General features: G+C 34.1%; 4 protein-coding genes and 1 pseudogene across 8 annotated transcripts in view; 2 read left to right on the top strand and 3 right to left on the bottom strand.

Moving 5' to 3' along the window:
- LOC100818125 (glyoxysomal processing protease, glyoxysomal-like) lies at positions 1-8,953 on the bottom strand (annotated as a pseudogene). Its single transcript, XR_001385111.3, has 12 exons — positions 8,686-8,953; positions 8,406-8,580; positions 7,913-8,023; positions 7,368-7,445; positions 5,490-5,582; positions 5,235-5,338; positions 4,883-4,968; positions 4,706-4,800; positions 3,879-4,618; positions 1,176-1,380; positions 657-748; positions 1-418 (listed from the first exon to the last, which is right to left on the bottom strand). The product of XR_001385111.3 is annotated as a glyoxysomal processing protease, glyoxysomal-like (transcript).
- A 3,196-nt stretch (positions 8,954-12,149) lies between these two features.
- LOC102663199 (uncharacterized) lies at positions 12,150-13,393 on the top strand. The gene is made up of 2 exons (XM_006597389.4): positions 12,150-12,634; positions 12,706-13,393. The coding sequence occupies exons 1-2, from the start codon at positions 12,621-12,623 to the stop codon at positions 13,115-13,117; spliced, it is 426 nt and encodes a 141-aa protein (XP_006597452.1). The 5' UTR covers positions 12,150-12,620; the 3' UTR covers positions 13,118-13,393.
- Positions 13,394-15,709: 2,316 nt separating this feature from the next.
- LOC100305548 (auxin-repressed superfamily protein) lies at positions 15,710-17,407 on the bottom strand. Its single transcript, NM_001249991.3, has 3 exons — positions 17,175-17,407; positions 16,647-16,866; positions 15,710-16,182 (listed from the first exon to the last, which is right to left on the bottom strand). Exons 1-3 carry the CDS (start codon positions 17,269-17,271, stop codon positions 16,146-16,148), a joined length of 354 nt encoding a protein of 117 aa, NP_001236920.2. The 5' UTR covers positions 17,272-17,407; the 3' UTR covers positions 15,710-16,145.
- Positions 17,408-19,670: 2,263 nt separating this feature from the next.
- Positions 19,671-22,684, bottom strand: part of LOC100819734 (protein FRIGIDA-ESSENTIAL 1) — a 14,112-nt gene continuing 11,098 nt past the window's right edge. For 3 of the 4 annotated variants that reach the window (XR_005888772.1, XR_005888771.1, XR_005888770.1), the window contains one exon: positions 19,671-20,854. The gene's annotated coding sequence lies outside the window, so the exon portion shown is untranslated. The remainder of the gene's footprint in view (positions 20,855-22,684) is intronic. The other variant, XR_005888773.1, reaches the window with a different exon arrangement.
- LOC102663331 (uncharacterized) lies at positions 20,534-21,335 on the top strand. The gene has a single exon (XM_006597390.4). It carries the CDS (start codon positions 20,534-20,536, stop codon positions 21,086-21,088), a length of 555 nt encoding a protein of 184 aa, XP_006597453.1. The 3' UTR covers positions 21,089-21,335.

The raw sequence follows: 22,684 nt of genomic DNA on the forward strand, positions 1-22,684 counted from the left end.
TTTAGAGGTTCTAGAAAATTTATTTCCTTGATTTTTCTTTGGCTAACAATCCAAGGCAGAAGATTTCAGTTCAAAGATTTTAATCATAGGAAGTGTACACATTGACAAGTTGTATGCTGGCAAAGCTTTGCCATGGTCATTCAGGTAAACTTTGTCACTTCATCAGAGATCATAACTTACTAGGAATAACTTCCTTAGAAATCACTCCACTTTTTCCAGAATTGAAAATGTCCTTTCTTTCAGCAATAAACTTTAGCAAACCGAGAACCCTTCTCTTTATTTTTATTGTCTGTAACAGACTGAGGTGGATCATGCATAGGATGAGGATTAGGATATGATGGCCGCATCAATGCCCATACAGATGAAAGGTATTCGTTCGGTTCATCTAGAATCCGTAGAAGTGATAAATCCTGCATGGCTGCAGTGGAAAAAGCCGCATCATCAGATGTCAACATACCATGGGTACAAAGTAGGAAAATAATTTGTATTTCTGCCTCCTATTATAACAAGTTTTCCTAGATTTCTTATTTCTAATGTTACTAATTGTTGTCATTTAGTGTTGTGTTCCATTTGGTACTTTTAGACAAGGAGAGGTGAGGTGGGAACACCATGGATAATATTCATTTTGGGACTAAACAATTGGTTAAAAAGCAAACCTTTTGAGAATTTGAAGACGGGTGCCAAAGCAGCAGATGGAATGCTAAAATTAAGATGAGGTATTACTGCTCCTCCACTATGCCTTGCATTGCTGTTTCAAAAACATCTAATTAAAGATGGAAGTTTAATCTACAACCATTCAGGAACAATCAAGAAAGAAAATTAAAATCACAAAAGCTTATATTACACAGATAAACAATTGGACCAGATAGAGCGGGCTGAGCTCCTATGAGTAAATTAGGATCACAAGAAAAGACAGTCTCATGCTACAGAGACAGAAAGTCTCAAAGCTAAAGAATTTCATCCAAAAAGATCATTATTGTCTTCAAAACATGAATATAGTCAAAAGGTAAGGCAAATTTCGATTTGTAGATTATAGGCTGCCTGAGAACAATATCCTGCTGGCAATCCAACCCACATGGAAATCAAATCAAATAATAGACCACCTACTCATATTCTTATTTCAAAACAGGAATAGGATAAGGTGGTAACATTATATTTAAAGTTGGTGGCATTACCTTGTAACCAGGCCAATCATGTGACCATCTGAATTGATAACAGCACCACCACTAGCACCAGGATGAATAGTAGCTGTTGTTTCGAGCATTGCTGGGAAGTGCTCATGGTTGTGCAGATGCTCAGGTTGAATGGACAGATAAGATTGAGGAGTCTTTGCCTCAACCACTTTTGCTACCACACCAGAGCAAACAGATGGGAAGAATCCTAATGAAAATAGATGACTTCCAAGGTTAAACAAAAAAATAGAAAGAAAACCCACAGCAATTGAATTGGTTCTTTATAAAATCGGATACAACTCATCAGACCGATAACCCCAACAACAAATTATCATATATAGAAACATATGTCATAGCCAAAAAAATTCAAGAACATCATGGAATGTATCCCATTTCATGCAAATGTCATTTGCATTGATGCATATGACCCTGGATGGTTTTTAAAACAAGCTTGTTCCACCTTGTTTTGAAAGGTAGGAATGATACATACAACAATAGAATAAAAAAAGCAAAAGCCTGACAAATCCTGAACACGTTCAGAAAAAGCATTTGTGCCAACCAGAGGCAGGCAGATACATCATAAGCACCCGTTCATTTTTTGCACAACTCTTGTGAGAACGTGTTAGGTTACCGATTACACAAGTGTATGAAGGAAGGACACATGCCAAGTATAAGAGGAAGTCAGAGCAGCAGCCAGAACCTGGATTAGGTAGCTGACTAAGATCAGTTACAGTTAGTAGTTAGCTTTGTAACTGCTAGTAGTTAGCCTTGTAACTGTTCAAGTTAGTTAAAGGCAGTTAGTTAGTTAGCCTTGTAACCATTCAAGTCTGTTAAAGACAGTTAGTTAGTTAGCAGTCAGCTATAAATAGAGTTGGACTGCCTAGAATTAGGGAGAGGAATAATCACGGTGGTTGGTTAGGTAGGCTACGCTCCAATCCCTAGTGGTGCATTTGTACTACAAGAGTAATAAAATAAGAGATTGGCCTGGTACCATCACTGGTATCAAAGCAAAATTTTGATTCTGAGACGTGAAGCTATTCATGGTTTCAACGCGAGGAAACATGGATGCGCGTGTGGAATTTCTGGAACGAGGGTTCGAAGGCATGATCAACACACTTGAGGACGTCGCAAGTTTGAAGCGATTGTTTGAAGAGGAACGCATCGAGCGAGCGGAGCTGAAGGCGCAAATGGCGGAGCTAATGGCAGAGGTGAGGATCTTGTCGAGCACCGATCGGGGAAGAGACAATCGTGACCATGTAGAACAGCAAAATCGCGATCGAGAGGTAAAGTGGCGGAAACTTGAGATTCCAATTTTTGACGGAGGAGATGCGTTTGGTTGGACAAATAAGGTGGAACGCTATTTCGAGATTAAAGGTGTAGAGGAAGAAGATCGAATCCAAGCAGCCATGGTCGCAATGGAAGGAAAGGCACTAACCTGGTACCAGTGGTGGGAATTTTGCGCGAAAAACCCTAATTGGACAGATTTCAAGAATGCTGTGATTGGTTTCAACCTTCAATGAACCAAAGCCCTTACGAGTTACTACTCAGTCTGAAACACGAAGGAATAGTAGAAGAATATCGTGAGGAGTTCGAATTGTATGCAGGTCCATTGAGAGGAACAAAACCTAAGTATTTGAAAGGCATATTTCTGAATGGACTAAAAGAAGTGGTGAGGGCAGAGTTAAAGTTGCATCCAGTAAACACCCTCCCTGAATTGATGGACTATGCGCAATGGATAGATGAGAAAAATTCACTAATGGAAAAAGGTAATGTTGGAGGTAATAGAGGTGGTCCAACTAGAAGTTATAGTTTCTTAAGAACTGTAACGTGGGATCCAGGAAACAAAGGCACCACGGCAAAAACAAGAGAGACGAGTTCGAGCTCGGAATCAAATAGTGTGAAGTCCACTGGGGCATACAAAGGTAGGCCTTTTAGGAGGATGTCAGATGCGGAGTTCCAAGAAAGGGCAGAAAAAGGACTTTGTTCCCGCTGTGATGGGAAATTTGGCCCTGGTCATATGTGCCCCAATAAACAATTTCAAGTCCTTATTTGGGAGAAGGACAAGATGAAGAAGACGAAAAAGCAGGAATCGGTTGATGTTATGAAGCAGCAATTTCCTGCATTTCACCTTGAGGACAAGGTGGCTCTCTTGGGGGGGAGTATTGTTAGGTTACCGATTACGCAAGTGTATGAAGGAAGGACACATGACAAGTATAAGAGGAAGTCAGAGCAGCAGCCAGAACCTGGATTAGGTAGCTGACTAAGATCAGTTACAGTTAGTAGTTAGCTTTGTAACTGTTAGTTAGTTAGCCTTGTAACCGTTCAAGTCAGTTAATGGCAGTTAGTTAGTTAGCAGTCAGCTATAAATAGAGTTGGACTGCCTAGAATTAGGGAGAGGAATAATCACGGTGGTTGGTTAGAGAGGCTAGGCTCCAATCCCTAGTGGTGCATTTGTACTACAAGAGTAATGAAACAAGAGATTGGCCTGGTACCATCAGAATGCAACTTTGTTGTAGTTCCCAGTAAATATAGTTGGAACTGCTGAAGCAGGAACTCCAAACACAATCAAATAAAAATGAGGAAGAGTAAAAAGTTTATTGGAACTTCAGCATGGAGATATGTGATTATGAGCAACATTAACATCTATTTTATAGCAGGACATCTAACCAAGAAAGAAACTTATCAACTGGATCAGCAAGGACATACCACGCTTTGGGCCAAATAATCCATGGCCAATGACAAATGCCTGTGATCCTGTGGATGGCCTAGAAAAATTCATTGTGATAGGCAAAAGATTATCTGGAACAGATTCAAGCTGCAGTAAGGCAACATCCCATGGTCCTTTACAAACATAAACTACTTTTGCATAACACCAAACCCAAGGTTTGATATGGTCAAGACGTACACGAATGTTTCTATGGTTGTCATAAGTTGGACTCGACTTATATCCCCCCTGCTCATTAGCAGCGAAAGGATAAAGAATTGGCATCTTCAATGGTGAAGTTTGACTAACTTGATTGCTCGCAACTCTGTTAACAAGATATGCAGTTCCCTCCAACATGGAAGAAATTCTTTCTGAATTAGTTCCATATCCTCCACCATTTACATGTTCTTTCCCAAATCTCCACGGTTCCAACAGATGAGCATTTGTAAGTATGAGACCTTGACTGTTAAGCAAAACACCAGATGCCCATACTCCATCACCAATAGTAACAAGACAGACAGAAGTCATTGCCTTCTCAATTGGTAATGGTGACGAGCTACCAAAATATAAATGCTTGTGTATATTCCTAGAGCATACATTTAATTTGACAGTGTCAGAAAAAGGTACCCTTCCTGCAGCATAAAAGTTTCCCCTGATTACATAACCCTTTCTGTGTGTTCTGAGGCCTCTTTCGCAGCAAGCTACTAGAAGCAGTCACAATGGCATCCCAAGGAATCACCAGCTGTTACCAAATACTAGAGTTTTGCATGATGTGTTAAATTGGAGGAGGATTAGATAATGTTGACCAAGGAGAATGCGATCATGGTACCTGGATTTCCTCTCCATACGTCTTCTGTCTCAATGGTCTAATCAGGACACCAATAAGACATGCATGCTCACTGAAAACTGGACTGCCTTCCATTCCTGGTAGATAGAGTGTCAAAATAGAGCCAGAACCACTTCCATAAATGACCAATGGATTATGCAACAGAGAAATGGCTCACACCAGGAAGACAGCGTATGTCAGCCATCAGCAACGATCCATCAGATGAATGAGGAGGATAGCAGTTTGCAATGCATCCTACAGAGATGCTGATTCAAGCAAGCAACCATATCAAAGAACTGAAAGACACAAAATTTGTCAAACATTGCAATCCAATTCACTGCACTGACTGCCGTAATAGAGACAAAATAACTGCTTGTGCAACTCAACACAAAGGTGATCCCAACATCTCATGGAAATAGTTTGACATAAAGTGGCAAAGAACAAGTAGAAGAGTTTGACCATTTTTGAAGTAACTGCCAGATTTTGTTTTCTATTTTTTTTTTCTTTTATCCAAACAAAATAATAATAATACCTGTTAAAAAAGTGCATAGGTGACAGGACTCCAAAAGGAGATCCAACTGCCAGAAGAAAATCACCCTTTTTATTCATGGCAGATACTTTACTATCCAGCAAGTCCTAATAAAACCACCAACCAGTTATTTTCACTAGTCTCAGTGGGCCAACAAAGAATACCAATAGAAAAATCATTTTGTGGGTAATTATGTTGCAATAATGGTTTTTACAAGGAATCCAAGTTGAGAAAATAAGATAAATAAAAACAAGATACCCTGAAAGATAAAGAAACACTGAAAATTGCCATTCGAGTAAGTGATTTGTACATAAGACTTGCACTGCCAGATACTCCCACGCCCAATCTTTCCTGAAATTTCATTAAGATTTATCATTCTTCATCTGAAAATGTTAAGTTTCCTTTTACACATCATGATCATGGAGATGTTATTCCAAAGGCAATTTACACCATCAAGAAGAATGATACTTTAATAAGCAGAAGATCACAAGAGTATAGAAAACCACTTTTAAGATGAGGTGACAAATGAAAACCATGATATTTTGCAGTTGCACCAATAAATTTTATCACAAAAATATACAAATATAATAACAATTAAGGTTGTCGAGAAACAACTTTCCCAAAACCTTGAATCATTAGGTAAAGACCCATGAATAGCTTTATAAATAGCATGCCCCCAGACCCCTCACAGAAACTCCGTTTGCACTTGAAGCATGAACAACACATAGGCCCACTTTAACTTGTGCTTTCAACTCAACTTTTAGTTAGAAGAATGAAGCTAAGGATCACTCTCTACTAGACTACTAGGTCTTAGAAGGTATGATACTATGTTGAGAAAAACAGATAGAGAGAAAAGAGGAGCTTATGCTGAAAATGTGCATTTCAAGTTTCAACTAGATGTATAACCGAACACAATATTAATTAATAAATGTAACAAATACAAGGTACAATTTTCCTACTATTTACATAATACATTGAACCAAGACATTTACATAATAATACACATTTTTGACATAGGTAAATCCTAATTATCAGTGGATCTAATACAGAGATTATGAGTAATCTAAGTTAGCATTCAACCAAAAACATAATATGAATATCAAAAGTTCAAAACATATTTATCAAGGTGTAACTTTCTAAACTTAAATGAAGTCTTTTTACATTATGTGATATGTTGGGTAATCAACGCTCACACAAATAAAATTATTCAAACCCACAAAGGATCGTGAGAACACAACAAAGATTACACCGTAAGAAAAATAATAACAAACACAAGAATTTAACGTGGTTCGGCACCTTTTGCCTACATCCACAGAACCGTCTCAAAAATATTTCACTATCACAATAATGATTACAAGATTGTAACCCTCCCTAAATAGTGTATCACTCTACAAACCCGAGTATCACGCTCAGTGGTTACAAGAAATGATAACACTCTCACACAAAAACACTTTTCTCTCAACAAAGTGACTTTGTTTCACAATCTCTCTTTTCACACACTCTCTTTTCATGTGTTGTGCTTCTCCATTAATTCTCTTCTCTATTTATAGTAAAGATTGTCACCAACTATAATAAATAAGCTCTCTTGGAAGTTGAAACAAAAACAACTTCAAATGCATCCATTCAACTAAAGTTCATCTAGTAAAATGCAATTTTCCACTTTATATTTAAGTCACCTAAACCTTAGTCATAAAAATTCAATTCTCAATATGCATGCATCTTATCTTTTGGCTTAGAACTCTACATGATATCAGCTACATGAATGTTAAATCATAAATTATGTATATAAATAAATCATTGACCTCTAAATTCTTCTTAGTGTTTTTCCTTATAGTTTTTCTCTGTCCCTCTTTCTCTAGCAATTGGGATTCAATTCAATTGATTTACTCTCTTTACTAAGGCTTTTACAGGTCTTCTCCACACATCCAAACCACAACAAGTTTCAGCCATCATACTTCCTATTTCATTACTCAACATGGACATCTCTTCACGTACAAGTACAAATTTATAGACTAAACTTATTAATAGCAACAGGAGAAAGCACATTCATGAAGAAAAACTAACCCAAGGATGAGTTTGAAAAAAATCTTTGGAAGGTTGAGAATCATTATTGTAAGATGCCAAAGACCAACCAACCTCCCATTCATGCTCTGGCAAACCCAAAGATGCTTCAATAAGTGACTGGAGACAATTGGATGAAGCAGGAATATCAACCTGCATGATGCAGAAATATTATTAGCATTGAACTAACACATAATGGTTGAAAAAACTGTATAAAAAAGGGAAAAACAATCCTAGCATGTTAAGAAACAAATGTTACAAATTATAAATGAACCATCATACAGAAGTCACACCACATGAACCCTGATATTATTTTGTTGTCCAAAAACAGATGATGCATGAACCAAAAGTTCACCATCACCTTCTAAAGAAAATGAACAGCTGTGTCAGAAACCTATGAAATCAAGAGAAAAATCCATATACAATCCAGACATAATGTCAGGAATTAAGATGGCATCAGACTAACCTAGTCATGTACATTTACGAGTCTCGACATCTAAACACATGTCATTCACAAGGATGAGTATATTACTCTATAAATTATAAAGTGTCAGGTGCACCACATCATTAACTGTTTAGATGACAGCATAATAAGGAACTAAAAGGTTCAAAATGCCTACTAATGACAAAAGCTCTGCCGCAAGCCAACAAGGAGTTCCCTGATTGGATTTTTCATTGGCTTCCTCTGTCATAACATCAATCCGAACACCAGAAATCAAGTCTGGCCTACCCTGAAAAGCACAAGTAACACAATTTAAAATGCACACGCACAAAACAAGTTTACTAAATATAAAAACAAAGAAAGCCATCCATTGAACTTTACCAATTACTAAGGGCATGTTTAGATAATTTTTTACATAAACACCTCTAGGAGAAGAAAATAAGAAACAGAAACGAAATAAGTTTCTCTATAAGCTAAAATTAGCTTATGCATAAGTTAAAAATCATCTTTTAGCGAAGCTAATGTGAGAAAGCTTTTATAAATAAGCTTATGCATAAGCTAATTTTAGCTTATAGGAAAGCTCATTTCATTTCTTTTTTCTTAATATCCTCTCCTAGAAGTTCTTATAGAGAAGTTTATCCAGAATATGTCCTAAATCTAGCAGCACCAACCTGAGGAATATTGTCTCTCTGTTGAGGTGACAGAAAAGGCTCAACAACTGAAGCAACCGTCACAACCAACACCCTATCCTCACAGTTATCACCATAGAGACACCCAGCTACTTGAGCATCACAAAGGGTATCAGGTACGAGCATCCCAGAAGCTGAAAGAGTTGTTCCACCAGAACTACACATACCCAGAAGGAGAAAACCAAAACTCATCGCCATAAGTGCATAAAAAACAAAACTTTGAGAAACAAAAACAAAAATAAGATTACGGGTGGTTAGAAACCAGTATTGATGAAAAGCGTGTTTTCTCATCTTTAACCCTTTTGGGTCCCGAAAAGTTAATTGCAAGCTGAGTGAGCGGTGATAATAGAGTAGGCGGCGTTGTAGAAGAGAGAAAGAGAAACTCACAGGGCCACGAACTCTGACCATAGCTGCGAAATTTCGAGCAAAATTAACGGTTTCCGATGGAATCATAGTTACTGGGTTGGGACCTAAGAGGAATTTGGGACAGTGAGTATGATGAATTGATGATGATGACCTTCATTTTGAAGTTCCGGCTACAAGTAATATATACGTGGTTTAATTTAATTATAATAGTTAATTTATTGTTATGGATTTTTAAGTGATTTTTTAATTATTATAACTAAATATTTTTCTTTCCTTACTTTTAATTTTTTATAAGTTAAATTTTTTTAAATATTATTTTTCTTAAGTTTCATCAATTAAAATTAAAATACTACTATTAAATTAACCTAAAATAAAAAAAAATCTGAAATTTTCCCTTTTCTAAACATTAATCGTGTTCTATCAACATGCTTCAAATTTATTATTTATTATTTTAAAAATTATTACATATCTTGATTTTTTCACAAATTTTAAACTATTTGATTAAAAATAATATTTTGAGCATTTTAAATTTTAAAAATATAAAAAATATATTTAATTTTAAAATAAAAAGTTATTTTACTAAAAATAATCTTTTTTTATTTAAGGGAAGCCATAATGGATGTTCCTAGAGAACAACAACTTCGTTTCTTTTGCATTGGATAAAAAGTTTGTTTCGTTGTATAAATCTGTGTGATAGTTAATTAAGGAGCTAATTATATTTTCTATTATTTGTCAACAGTTATCCACCTAGCATTTTTACTCTCTGTCATGTGTTGTATCAAAGTATTTTGAGTCAATAATATCTAATTTTCTTTCGTTTTTCTTTGATTCTTTGAAATCTTTTCACGATAATAAGTTTTGATGCCATCCTTGAAAGATTACCATAGAAATACAACTCACTTGTAATGATAATTTAACAAACATTGGATTCAATATCTATGATTGATATATTGGATCACTTTAATTGGTTCAAGAAGCTCAACTTGGGAAGAATTGTCAAGATCTCACTTCTCATTCAGTTATGGAGAATGTTACTAATGGACCACATGATAATAATTCAGAAAACACCTCGTCATCACAATCTGCCTCTTGTTATGGTGGAATTCAGTTCCCTAATCGTGGAGGAAGAAATTTGAGTGGTCACAATTATGGTCATGGGCCTACTTGTCAACTATGCTTCAAATATGGTCATGAGGCCTTTCAATGCTAGATACAATTTGATGAAGCATTTGTTCAACCATCTCAACCTCCTCCTTCAAACAAGGCTTCACAGTTCACACGTAAAATATACACAAAACTTCACTCCATCCTTGCTTGGATCAGCTCAGCAACTGCGGGCATATGTTGCAACTCAATTATCTCATACATACTCTACTTGAGTTTTAAGCACCACCTCCTACCGATTCTCAGCCTTGGTATCTTCACATCATGTGCATCAATTCACATAACCTGCTTTAAAGCAACACGTGTCCACAAAAAATTAGTGGGGACGAAATAATTTAAGGTTAATTATATTTTTTGTCCAATTTTTTTTTTTTTTTGCAAATTTTACTTTTAGCCCTTAATCAATTTTTTTTAGTATTTTTTGTTCTTATATTTTTTTCTCTATTAATGATTTTAGTTCTTGCTATTAAGTAACCAAATACGTTAAAAAAATGTTTAGGGACTACAAGTGAAATTTACAAAAAAATTTAAGCACCAAAAACATAATTAACTAAATTGTTTATAATATTTTCACAAAAAATATCATAATTTTTTACAAAATACATAATATCATGCCAAAAAAATCCAAAATATTTAATTTAAGCTTCAACTAATTACAATTATTTTCAACTCATAATTTGAAAATATTCTATAATTTTTTTTCTTATACTTTTATATTCCTTTAAAAGAAATTATCTTGTATAGAAAATACCTAATTTTTATGGGGACAAAAGATTTTTTATTATACATATATAAATAAATAAATAATTTTTGTGGGAACAATTTCCCCAGTATGTGTATCCGCCAATGGTACAGATCATGAACAGATTTTCATTGGAAAGGGGCAATGTCTATCCATATAACTTGTGTTGGCTATTGCAAGTCTGTGTCACCACGATACTCACCCAAAAATTGCATACAATGTCACTAAGGTTGTTACTTCTTGAGTATTCCTCTTAACAATATTATAGAGTTGTTAAGAGAATTATTTGATTACTGTAAAAAAGAGAGAGAGAGAGAGAATTATTTGATACCTTAAAGGCACCTTCAACCATGGTTTAATTTACTTCTGCAACCTAGAGCTTCCACCACCAAATTCTCTCTACAAGTATTTTGTGGTGCAGATTGAGCAAGTGACTTAGTTGATCACAAATCAACTTCTGATTTTGTGTTTTCTTTGGATTGACTCTGGCCTATACATTGCAAAGATCATATGGATTTAATCTTTGTTGAATCAACTTGGTATATATTCTACATGACACTCTATTGCTTTATTATATGAACCTTGATGATATTGTTCTATCTATTTGGTGTTACATTCCTGCACTAAATATTTGGAACTCGACATCTATTTTGTTTGTTAGAAGGTAGTTTATTGATTTTTAAACATTATTAAAAGCGTTTATCCATCCGTTATACGATGATCGATATAAAAAAACCTTCTTCATCGCTTTAGATATAACCGATTCAGATATTTCGACAAATGTAACGGGTTCACATTCTTCATCAGTCATTTAACAATTACATCAATTATTAAAGAATTGATGTAGAAGTCAAACATGATATATACTTTTTACACCGCTGATTTCTCCTTTATTAAAAAAAATCATTCTCAAAGGTATCAAATACACGATATATACAAACAATATTTTTTTTCTCTTTAGTTTTTTTTCATCTATGATTCATAACTAGAGATTAAACCCAATTGCATAAGAGTTTGTCTTCTCTGTTTTAAAATCAAATAGCATTTTATGTAGTAATTGTTCATCGAGTCATAAAATAATTAATTATATATTTTATCATACTCCAATTAGACTTTAATTTTATTTATTGTTATGTAAAATTTTCTACACTGTTGACTAATTTAAATATAATGTTTAAGTAATTATTACAAAAATTAACAAATTTTTAATTATAGTAAAGCAATGATAATGTAAAAAAAATACTTACTGTAATTAAATTATTATATTTAATCTCATTTTAAAATTTATTTTATCATAAATTTGGTATGACAAGATGCACAATTATTTTCTTCTATAAAGCATTAAATAATTTATCGCATTAAATGCTGCACAAGTTTGTTGTAAAGAAGACGAGCTCATTGATCAAATAGTGTGCAAGATTGCAAGGTTCTGCCCCTGCCGCTCTCTACTTTAATAAATGACCTACATTTCTCAACCAAATTCCGGTGAGCCATGATATGCATTACACATACTGACACGTCCACTCTACTATAAAATCCTAAGCAACTCGTACCAAAGAAACGAACTATATACCAGTGAATTTTCCTTCCTTATGATGACCATATCTATCACTTGTGTGCTATTAAGGCTCATCGATTTTTTTTCTTCAGTAGCAATGCTCCATTGAGTGCCACACCGCTCCTATTCATTAAGCCATTGACATTTCATTTTCAATGCATTAATTCATCTAACAAATTCTCTCTATTCGCAATAAAACTCAATACCCCATTGAGGCTCATGCACCTCTCTTCTCTTTTTCTCTGGACTTACATATATAATTGACGAAGGGATGTCTTATTCCTCCTTAAGAATGAGACCAAGATGAAGAAAGACATCAGAAGTTGCTGCTATAGTGAAGGGTCAACCTCCACTCTCAACAAGCAGAATGATACTTGCAAGGTAAGTTCACTAGCACTGCAGGATCTCATGATGCAATTTGAGTTAGAAGCTAAGCTTAGTGATGATTTCAGTGGAATGAGGGGAAGGATGTCATGTGTGAATGACTCCAACATTTTGAGGCCTACAAGGAAAGCTTTGAATCAGTATCCAAGGTTGTCACTTGATGGCGGTAGAGATGCTATGAACCACAGTTTTGTGAACATACAAGGAAGAAGATCAGTTTGCTGTGATAGAAGACTAAAGGAAGGATCAATACAAGAGAATAATGATTTAGGTTCCAAGTTTAGGTTTTGTGATGGTGAGAGTATGTCTTTGCCACATACTTTGGCTGGGGAGAGTGTGGTGTGGTGTAAACCAGGGGTTGTAGCCAGGTTAATGGGCTTAGAGGCTATACCGTTGCCAGTGAGTAGCATAAGAAGATCTGATAACAAAGAAAAGATCCTTGCTGTTTTTAGGATGCAAAACCCAAGGAGGAGATTTTGAGAGGCATGAATGTTGTGACATGTCTAGCAATGTTGAGTTATAATGCTGATATATTGTAGCTGAGAAAAAGTTTATTTGCACTAAGGGATGCTGTACTCTACTATTTGATTTGATATTGTGCAAATGATGCTTCACAAGTCATAGGACTAATGGTGACAAAATTTGATACCATTTTAATGATTTTCTGTTTACAATTTATTCCGTTCACTTTATTTGCTACTTTTGCAGTAGATACACAGACGACTCTTGATTTAAATTGATGTGATTGTTAAGCTATTTTGTTCCCTGGTTCGTAATTTTTTGTTAGGTTTGTACTTATCAACACGAAAGCAAACAATTCTTAGAGAATGGACGCGTTAAAGAATAATATAAGGCAAATGAAATTCCTTACGTATCATGTTTTTAAATCAAATAATAGCATATAAATTCTTTAAAGTACCAACAGTACCTTATTTGTAGCTTCATTTTGGTTCGTAATCTCATTAGAAAATACAACAAAATTATCCAAAAAAATACTAAAAATTGCAATTTGAAGGAATGGTTTTAGTCACTATAAATTATTTAATTGGTTTTCAAGATTATAACCAACATAAAATATTTAATTTATTTATAATCAAATTATACGTATAAATAAATTTATTAGTCACCTCATATTATCATATGATATTAATATTGAGAATTAACAAAAATATGTTATTTTTACTGGTATTAAATTAAGATGAAAATTTTTATGAAAATGAAATTAATATCTTCCAAATTTTTCGAAGATCCAAAACATATTTTTTTCTAATATTTTTTTAATTTAAAAAAATGAAATTGAAAATAAATAATTACAAATAGTATATATATATATATATATATATATATATATATATATATATATATATATATATATATATATATTACATCAATATGCTAAATTATTGAATTTCCAAATTTAAAAATAAAAATTCAATACCCAAAACAAAAAACAAATTAAAACGAATCAGTCAAATTCAACCCGTATCTTGACTAACTAATGCATTTGGATTCTGTCAAATTCATGGATCACCCAAATATATGAACACTCATGTTTATATAACTTAATTACACTATCATGACCCCCGCACAATGATATTAATATGGTTACCGTGAAGTATCCAGAAAGTGGACCACCCATGGAGCATTTAAATTACCTATAATATCAGGTCACTTACAGGAAAAATAATAATAATAAATTAAAAGAATATTTTTTTACTTAAGAAATGAAATAAAATAAAAAGATAAATTATATTAAAGTGGACAAGTTTATCAAGTATCCGATTTGTTAAATAAAAAAAAGGGGAAACTAGTTAAATCGGTATTTTGTTTGATACATTTTTTGTCTAATTTCATCCTTTCTTTATATCTACACCGGCCTCCCTGCTCTCCTCGTGGAAACTTCCACCACTGTAGCAATGCACACAACCTCCTCTTTCCTGTCCCCAATTTATGAATTATTGTCCAAAATCTGTATTAATTTTATAAAAGAAAAAAACAGAAAAAAAATCAGGCAATTGTGTGGTACATAGCAACCCCCAAGTATTTTCAATACAACTGATTAGGACGTTATTACCTAAAATATTATTGTATAAAGCCCAATCAGCAAGCAATTTCAGTCAATTGAAAAAAAGGTGTCATGAGAATTTAAACGAGTTTAAATCTCCTTATGTGGCATTTCTATCCAATAAAATTACAACTCTCATATAATTAAAAAAAAATAGAGATTTTAAACAATAAAAAAGGTGATTTGAAATTTTGATGGTGGAGATTTTTAATGAAAAAAGTTCAATTAAAAATCTCACTTAAGATGATCTACTCGGAATTTAAACCCATGCCCGTGGGAAATGTGACCCAAAATAGTGGAATCTATAGATAAATAAGGCGTAAATATTTTTATTAAAAATAATCATTAGTTCAAATTATTTGTCAAAGAATTTTAATTTCAACAACAGTGTTTTCTATTCGACGTTTGTCTCCAAAGTCTATGATAAGCTTTCTTGGTAGGCCCCCTTCCCTTTTGTTTGGATAAGAAAAAGCAAGACAACGAGGAGAAAAAAAATACAGATAATAACTTATTTTTTATTTTATTTAATTAAAAAGAAATATGCATTTAGAAAAACAAAATTTTCTATTTTTTCTTTTATTTTATTTTTAATTTAAATTTAAAAATTTCTCTCTAAAAAAGGATAAGCTTCTAGGTTGGTCCAAAATACAAATCAATACGCAAAAGTTAAATATCGAATTTATTTCTTTTTCTTCCTAAAAGTTAAATATCAAAACAGAAAAGTCAAGGTTTCGCGATATTAACGGGCTGATCTTAAATTATTGATATTCAAACTACGGATAAGATATCTCTGTCTCCATTACATCATTTATTTACTTATAAAATGAGAAGGTTAGTGAATCCCAAAAACTTCAATTATTACTAAATATTATATATGGATGATTAGGACAGCCACCAATTTTGTACGAGAAGATTGAGCGAATCTATAAAGATCATACCTATCTCACTGATTAAATATTCTATATTCTACTATGATGATGTTTAACCAAAACAAATCCCACGGCATTCTAAAATATCACCACTTTTCTTTATTGCACAGAAAAATATCGTTAACTTTCAACATATCACAATTTTGAACATGTAATTATATTTTAGTTATAAATACAGATGGCACTAACAACTAGTTACAACATAAGATTTTAACAAAAATTTATTTATTTTAATACTAATCATTTAACAAAGGGAGAAAAAGATTAACCAATCGCCAAAGTTCAAGGCAGATCTGGCTTAACAAAACTTAGCATACTAACGAATTATTTAGCATTTTTACATTCACTTGCTCAAAAAAACCAAACACGCTAGTAATATTATGTTTGAGTCAGCAACGGAGCAATAAATTCCCGACACATAATAGTAATAGTAGCTGCAAACGTGGCAGATGCTTAACGAAAAACGACAATATTTACATGCAACCCACGGTCATCTTAGCTAAAGACTTCAGCTTCAGCGGTGCCTGCTTCTGGTCTCCCCACTGTACAGCCTGCAATCACATAGTACAACACGTTTCATTATACCACAGTATACATATATATCAACCGTTGATTTCTCACATGATCTAACGGCTCACATCACCCCAATCCTTTTTTTACAACTTAGCAAAGAAAAATCACATAATTTAAAATAAAATAAAAAAAAATTCATAAACTTAAACTTAAATTCTTAAAATTTTAGTTAAAAAGATGAATCAACATGTTATTATGTATCCTAGGAAAGGAGTGTGAGATAAAGTCTTAAAAAAAATTCATAAACTTAAACTTAAATTCTTAAAATTCTAGTTAAAAAGATGAATCAACATGTTATTATGTATCCCAGGTATCCTAGGCTAGGAGTGTGAGATAAAATCCTAAAATAAAATTCATAGTTTCTCAACACTTGATGCATGCAAATTAAGTTGTTGATTAGTTATACATGGGGAAAAGAACGTAGCAACAAACAATAATATACCAGTCATAGACAGTGGGAGTGTTGGGAAGTGGTTTGTCAAACATCTGAGCACCGATGGTCTTTGTGGCGGAGTTGCTCCCAGGATGGAAGACGCTCCTCCAAACGTTGTCAGCTTTACGGGCCGATCCCGGTGTCGTTGGAGTCGTCGGAGTCATCGGGGTTGTTGGTGTCGACGGCATCGACAACGTCTTCTGCAGCTTGCTACTTTCTCCTTCATCAACTACATGAAGGATCAAACATTAATTAATTACAAATATTTAGTTTTAGCTAGCTCTCTCTCTCTCTCTCTTTCTAGCTACAGAGATATGTTAGGATCTATCTAATGACTAATGAGTCTCCTTAGATATTGATAAAAAATTAAAAGAAAAAATTCATAAACATCCAAATTTTGTCCATTCCAATAAAAAAAAAAATTATCTTTTTAATTTCTTAATCAAAATTCTAAAAACATTAATTAGAAATAGCTATATGTGTATTATAGTTAATTAGGAATTAATCTATATATATATATATAAGAAGGGTACGTACTAGTTTTGAGGGTGGTGAGTTTTCTGAGCTTGCCAAGGCCACGCTCAGGTTGAGGGCCAGCCACAACATCATCCCAGAGCTTCTCTAGCAGAACCATCTTAATTGGAAGCAACTAAGTGTATGATCGAAGGATGAAAAGTGAGTAATGGGGGGTTCCTAATGAGGTTGTGCAGGCTGTATATATATAGAGGGGTGATCGTTAGTGATGATGTCTAAAAATAAAAATATCTCTGACCAAAGTGGCATGGAGTGTTTTGCTGCTTCCAAGTGTAACTTATTGATGGGGAGTGGATATAGCGACAAAAATGGGGTGGAAAGAGTGAGAGAGAGAGAATTGGATAAGGATGAAGACTTGGTAAATGTGGATGTAGGACCCGCGATATAAATTATAATTTTGGGTAGTGGGTTGCCTCACAAGTGTACAGATGATAAATTATAATTACTTGTCTCCTTTGTCCTATTCTTCAGATCCAGCAAGGTGATGGGATCAGGACTTCAATTCATAGTGGACCCCACATTCCTTCTTGCTTGCTATCTTTTCTTTTACTGCTAAGATTAAATATTAATTAATAATTATGCAATGGTCATGACTCATGTCTCTACTCTAGATGATTCCTTCAAAGGAAAGTTTGTCCTTCCACGGTGATAAGTGACAAATCATAGTAATTCATTATTGTATGCATAATTAGTTATCAAATTACTGTATTCTATTTTTCAAAAAAGAAAGTATTATATGATCATTTTATCATATTTAAAAATAAAACTATAAATAATCATTTGAATTTCTTTGCAAAATTTTGTAAATGTTTGACTATATATATAGTTAGATGTTACATATGGTTATAAATAACATTTTTAACAATAAAAAAAATTATAAATAAAGTTATTTGTTCTTTTTACCTATATACATCAAGTTTAGATTTTAAGTTATCGTCTCCTTCGATATTTTTTCTCCACTCTTCTCCTTCACCTTCTTGTTCGGTAATTTTGATCTTTATTTAGTATCCACTAGATGTGGCAAAAATGGGTTGAACCCATTTAAACTCTTGATGAAATGTATGATTTGGATTATAAAATTTGATCAAGAATTAAATATGGGTCTATTTAGTGAGCTGGGCCAACAAACACTCATACACAATGGGTTGAGTTTCATTTAAAAGCTCAAATTGAATTTGGATTATAACCAATGACTCGCTTCAAGCTTGTGATTGGGCCAAACTGAAAGTCGTTCGTGAAACGTGAGACTTAGTATTTAAATTCGGACTTTATAACCCAATCTAATCATGGTTCAAAACTTAGTCTGCAAAAAAACTTGTACAATGTGAGCTTCATACCATAAAAGCTTGGATTGAATCTTGGCTTTTTTACACGACCTATTATAGCTCGCAACTAGCATTGAGCTCACAAGAGACTCACTTCAAACTAGCTTGATGAAATGTTGGGCTTCAACTTTAATATTTTTAAACGAAATACGTTTGAACCTTTTTAGCCCAATTTGAGCGTAACCCACACAAAAAGTGCAAATGAAACTTTCACCGATTGGACCTTATTTTGAAAGCCGAAATCAAACTCACAACCAACCTAGTTCGAACTTGTTCAATGAAATGTAAGGCTTATACTTTAAACATTGAACACAATTTAAATATGGGCATTTTTAGACTGACCTGATCATGGCTTAATTCGAGCTTATTCCACAAGGGCCCCATACATAATAGGCTTTCAGTGAACTCAAACCTTATTTCAGAAGCTTGAATTGATTCTTGTTTTTTGTTTATCTTGACATGTAATTCTCAACTAGTTCGACTTGAATTTGCTTGATAAGATTTAAACTATGATTTGAGTATGACTTAAATCTAGACCATTTTAGTTAGAAATGGTCATGATCCAGTCTAAGTTTAGCCTAAAAGCTCGTAAAAACTTAAAGAAAAATAATATGATTGACAACAAATTTTTAAAACTATAATGAAGCAAACTAAAAACTGAAAACAACAAAATGAAAGCCTCTAATCCGATTAAATTGAGTTGGGTTACACACTTTAATATTACAACAAGGCTAATGAATCCAAACAAATATTTCTTTCGACTTTTTTTTTAAGAGCAATAGATCGACACCAACCCTTTTGTTAGCTAGTTCCAACACCAATGGATTTTTTTTGGTAATATTTTCATTTTGTTTTTAAATACTTCAACATCAACTCAACCAGAGTATTTACTACTGGATTGGTTTAGAAATTTCAAAACTCGAACCAACCCAGCCCATGAATGCATTTAATGTATTGAAGAGCGCAGTAATCTTGGATTCAACTATCACTCATACAATACAAAATTTAAGCTATAACTTTAATCTATTGGGCCACATAAAATCATATACTATATTTTTAGTCGAATAGTGTGGAAACAAATTGAAGGTTGATTCACCTTTGGACTTTCAAGTCCACATATTGTAAATTGTAAATAAGCAGAAAAATCACATATCATAATGAGAAAATCCAAAAATATTAGAATTTTCCTTTTCCTCTTCGTTGTCAATATCATCATACTTCGACACTGGTCACTTAGTATTCTTCTTTGTACCTTTTACCAGTCGACCTCAAATAAAAATGCAAAGCTATTTCTATTCGGTGATTAAAATCAAGCATAATTGCGAAACTTGGATTCCTTCTCAATCCAAGGGTCGCAGTTACACTCGTACCCCTTCAAGAAAGCAAGTATGCACTTGCTACAAAATGAAAATTAACATGACACTTCAATGACTACTTGGGCTAGTGTCCAGCAACCGTCGCACGTCGGTAATGTAGCTGCATGTTAATGTAAAAACAATAGAAAACGACAAGGAAACGTATTAACTGTGATGATTTAACAGCAAAGAAATAACAAATCATTTGTCCACTCTTCATCTACCATCACTTGCCATCCTCGTAGGATCATAAGCTGATTGAGATTTGACAATGACCTTCAGAAAGAATATATATTTATATATGTACACTCTACCTTCGTAATATCCACCCATACGCAGACTCCTAAATGAATATACTGACCAAACGGAAGATGTGACAAATACTTCGACTAAAGATGACAAACTCCATACCCAAACTCAGTTCAATTGGCTACTCAAACTTGGAGACCGAAAAGTTAATAGCATGTTAACTTCTCAAGAAATGCCCCCTAAAATTCAATATGCGTATTGGCTTTACCCCCTCCACCACAAAGCGGACAACAAAAAGAAAAATATAAAACCAAAACAACTTCAACTCAGCAGAACACATTCTAACTGCATTAAAGTGGTCCCAGCGTCTAGCAGGTTTCTGCATATATATACAAGTTTTCAACCCACATAGCCATTTTGGTTATATAAATCAATGGACAAGCTCACCTCACATGTGGCGTATGATAGCATTTCATATTCATTGGACTCGCTCTCTTTTAGTGGCCTTGTTGCTATTCAAGACCACCAACCAAAGCTCCCTTCTCCTAACCGGGCTAAAGACTACCAGGTAAGCAAGCATGACTCAGAATTTGAATTTACCAGCACTAAAGCAAACTTGAATTCTGCTGTCAATCCAATCAAGATCACTCCTGCTGACCAACTTATTTCCAATGGTCGACTTCAACCACAAGCACTTGCCATCCAAACAAATCAGTCTCTGATCAGAAATCTACCCAGTTCTTCAAGCTCATTACTAGCAACCCATAGCAGCAGTAAGATGTCATGCAGTAAAACAGGCAGCAATATGAAATATCACGAACAACTTAACGAAGCAAGCAAACATGCAAACAAGAAAAGCACGGTGACAAGGACAGGGTTTGGCCAGAAAATGAAGTCTTTTCTATCACCATGCCGAGAATGTCGAACCATTAAGCAAGGTGCTGTTAAAGCACAAACAGTTCCAGGAGAAAATCTCAAAATTGACTGACATAAGGTTTACTTTCTGTGATTCTTTCATGCAAGACCAGAAAATGTAAATCAGGAATCTAGCATTATACAGTTAAGTAGTGTCTCACAAGAATACAAATGACATGCTTCATTTCAATGTCAGTTACTACAGCAGTAATGCACCAAATGATCAACATTACAAACCTGTACACTAGGGATAATTTCTATCATTTTTGTTTAATTTGGTTGGTTAAAGCTATAAAAGATTCTATGTGCTTGTTTGATCATTTGTTATACGGCTTGCCATTGATCCTTTATTTTGTCAGCTCAAGATCTCAATATGTTCAAATACAAATTTAAGATGCATATGTTACCTAGAGGTCTAAGTATATAACATGTTGGGCATTACTAAGAAAAGCTCCAGCACTAGTGCATTTTGAGCCTCTAAAGAAAGAAAAGTTCTTCACCTTTTTTCTTTCCTGGTCTAGATGAAGATTTCTTGAAAATATGTTGACCCCAACAAGGCATCCAACATGCACCTTCCAACTTCCTAGTTATGCGTGGATGTACCTTCTATATTAACCACTGATAATAGTGATATGTAAATTATCAAAGCATAAATGGTGCATAATCAACGGCTACTAAAGCCTGGCACATTGATGCTCATTTCTTGAAGGGTGCATTGCAGAAGCGTTCATGTTAACCAATAAAACTCAGAAATCAGAATGATAACTGATTGCCACTTGGAGTGAATAATATTAATATATGCTATTACCAAGGTCCTAATTTGTATCTTGGTCTCCAAAACAAACACTTGTTGCACGTCAGGTACCAAGGCTGAATATCACAATCTTGCCACAGCTACTGCAGATATTTTGTGGATCCAGAATTTACTTTAAGAACTTGCAGTGCCTCATCTCGCCCTTACTATCTACTGTGATAATTTCAATGGAGTCAACCTTGCTCATAATCTCATTCTTCATGCACAAACCAAACACATGGAAATTCATTTGTTTTAGTCAAGGAAAAGTTCTAGCTAAGCAATTGGTTGTGCAACACATTCTTAGCCTCAATCAGTGGGCAGATCTTCTGACCAAGCCTCTCCTACTCGTTTTCTTCCCTTGAGGACCAAGCTCAATGTGTTTAAGCCACCTGTAGTTTTGAGGGGGGAGGGTAAGAGAATACTCTTCTTGAGTATCTCTCTATTGTTCTATTGATTTTCTCTTTATGTACTTTATTGTTTTTCCTTTCTTTGCATCTATCCTTGTCAATTTCACAGTGCATTTCAATCACTGGTCAAGTAATCTACCACAAAGTTTTATGTATCAGCAGGGGATGGCATAGTTATGAGATTTATACATGTAAATTCATATGCATTTTGTATCCATAGCTTGGTTCCCCCTCAGAATATCAATGTCTGATTGTGGAACCACTTATATGGATCTCCTTTGTATTATAAGTACCCCTGGTACTTCTTTCAATATATATTATTTATCTTTGCCGATAAAAAAAAAATCTATCCTTGTCAATTATAACTATCACTGCCAAACAGTTATAACTATCTATTCTTTGAGTAAACTCACTAACGCATACAATCCTACGACTTTTTTTTTTTTTTGGGGGGGGGGGGGGGGGG

Source organism: Glycine max, chromosome 15 (assembly GCF_000004515.6).
Source record: "Glycine max cultivar Williams 82 chromosome 15, Glycine_max_v4.0, whole genome shotgun sequence".
Lineage (NCBI taxonomy): Eukaryota > Viridiplantae > Streptophyta > Magnoliopsida > Fabales > Fabaceae > Glycine > Glycine max.

What these genes read in the sequence shown, in the direction of transcription:
- LOC100305548 (NM_001249991.3), bottom strand. Translation starts at nt 17,271, where the DNA reads ATGGTTCTGCTAGAGAAGCTCTGGGATGATGTTGTGGCTGGCCCTCAA. An exon ending in ACTCACCACCCTCAAAACTA is followed by an intron (nt 16,867 to 17,174) that starts GTACGTACCCTT and finishes TCCTTCATGTAG; the next exon opens with TTGATGAAGGAGAAAGTAGC. An exon ending in ACTCCCACTGTCTATGACTG is followed by an intron (nt 16,183 to 16,646) that starts GTATATTATTGT and finishes ATGTGATTGCAG; the next exon opens with GCTGTACAGTGGGGAGACCA.
- LOC102663331 (XM_006597390.4), top strand. Translation starts at nt 20,534, where the DNA reads ATGGACAAGCTCACCTCACATGTGGCGTATGATAGCATTTCATATTCA.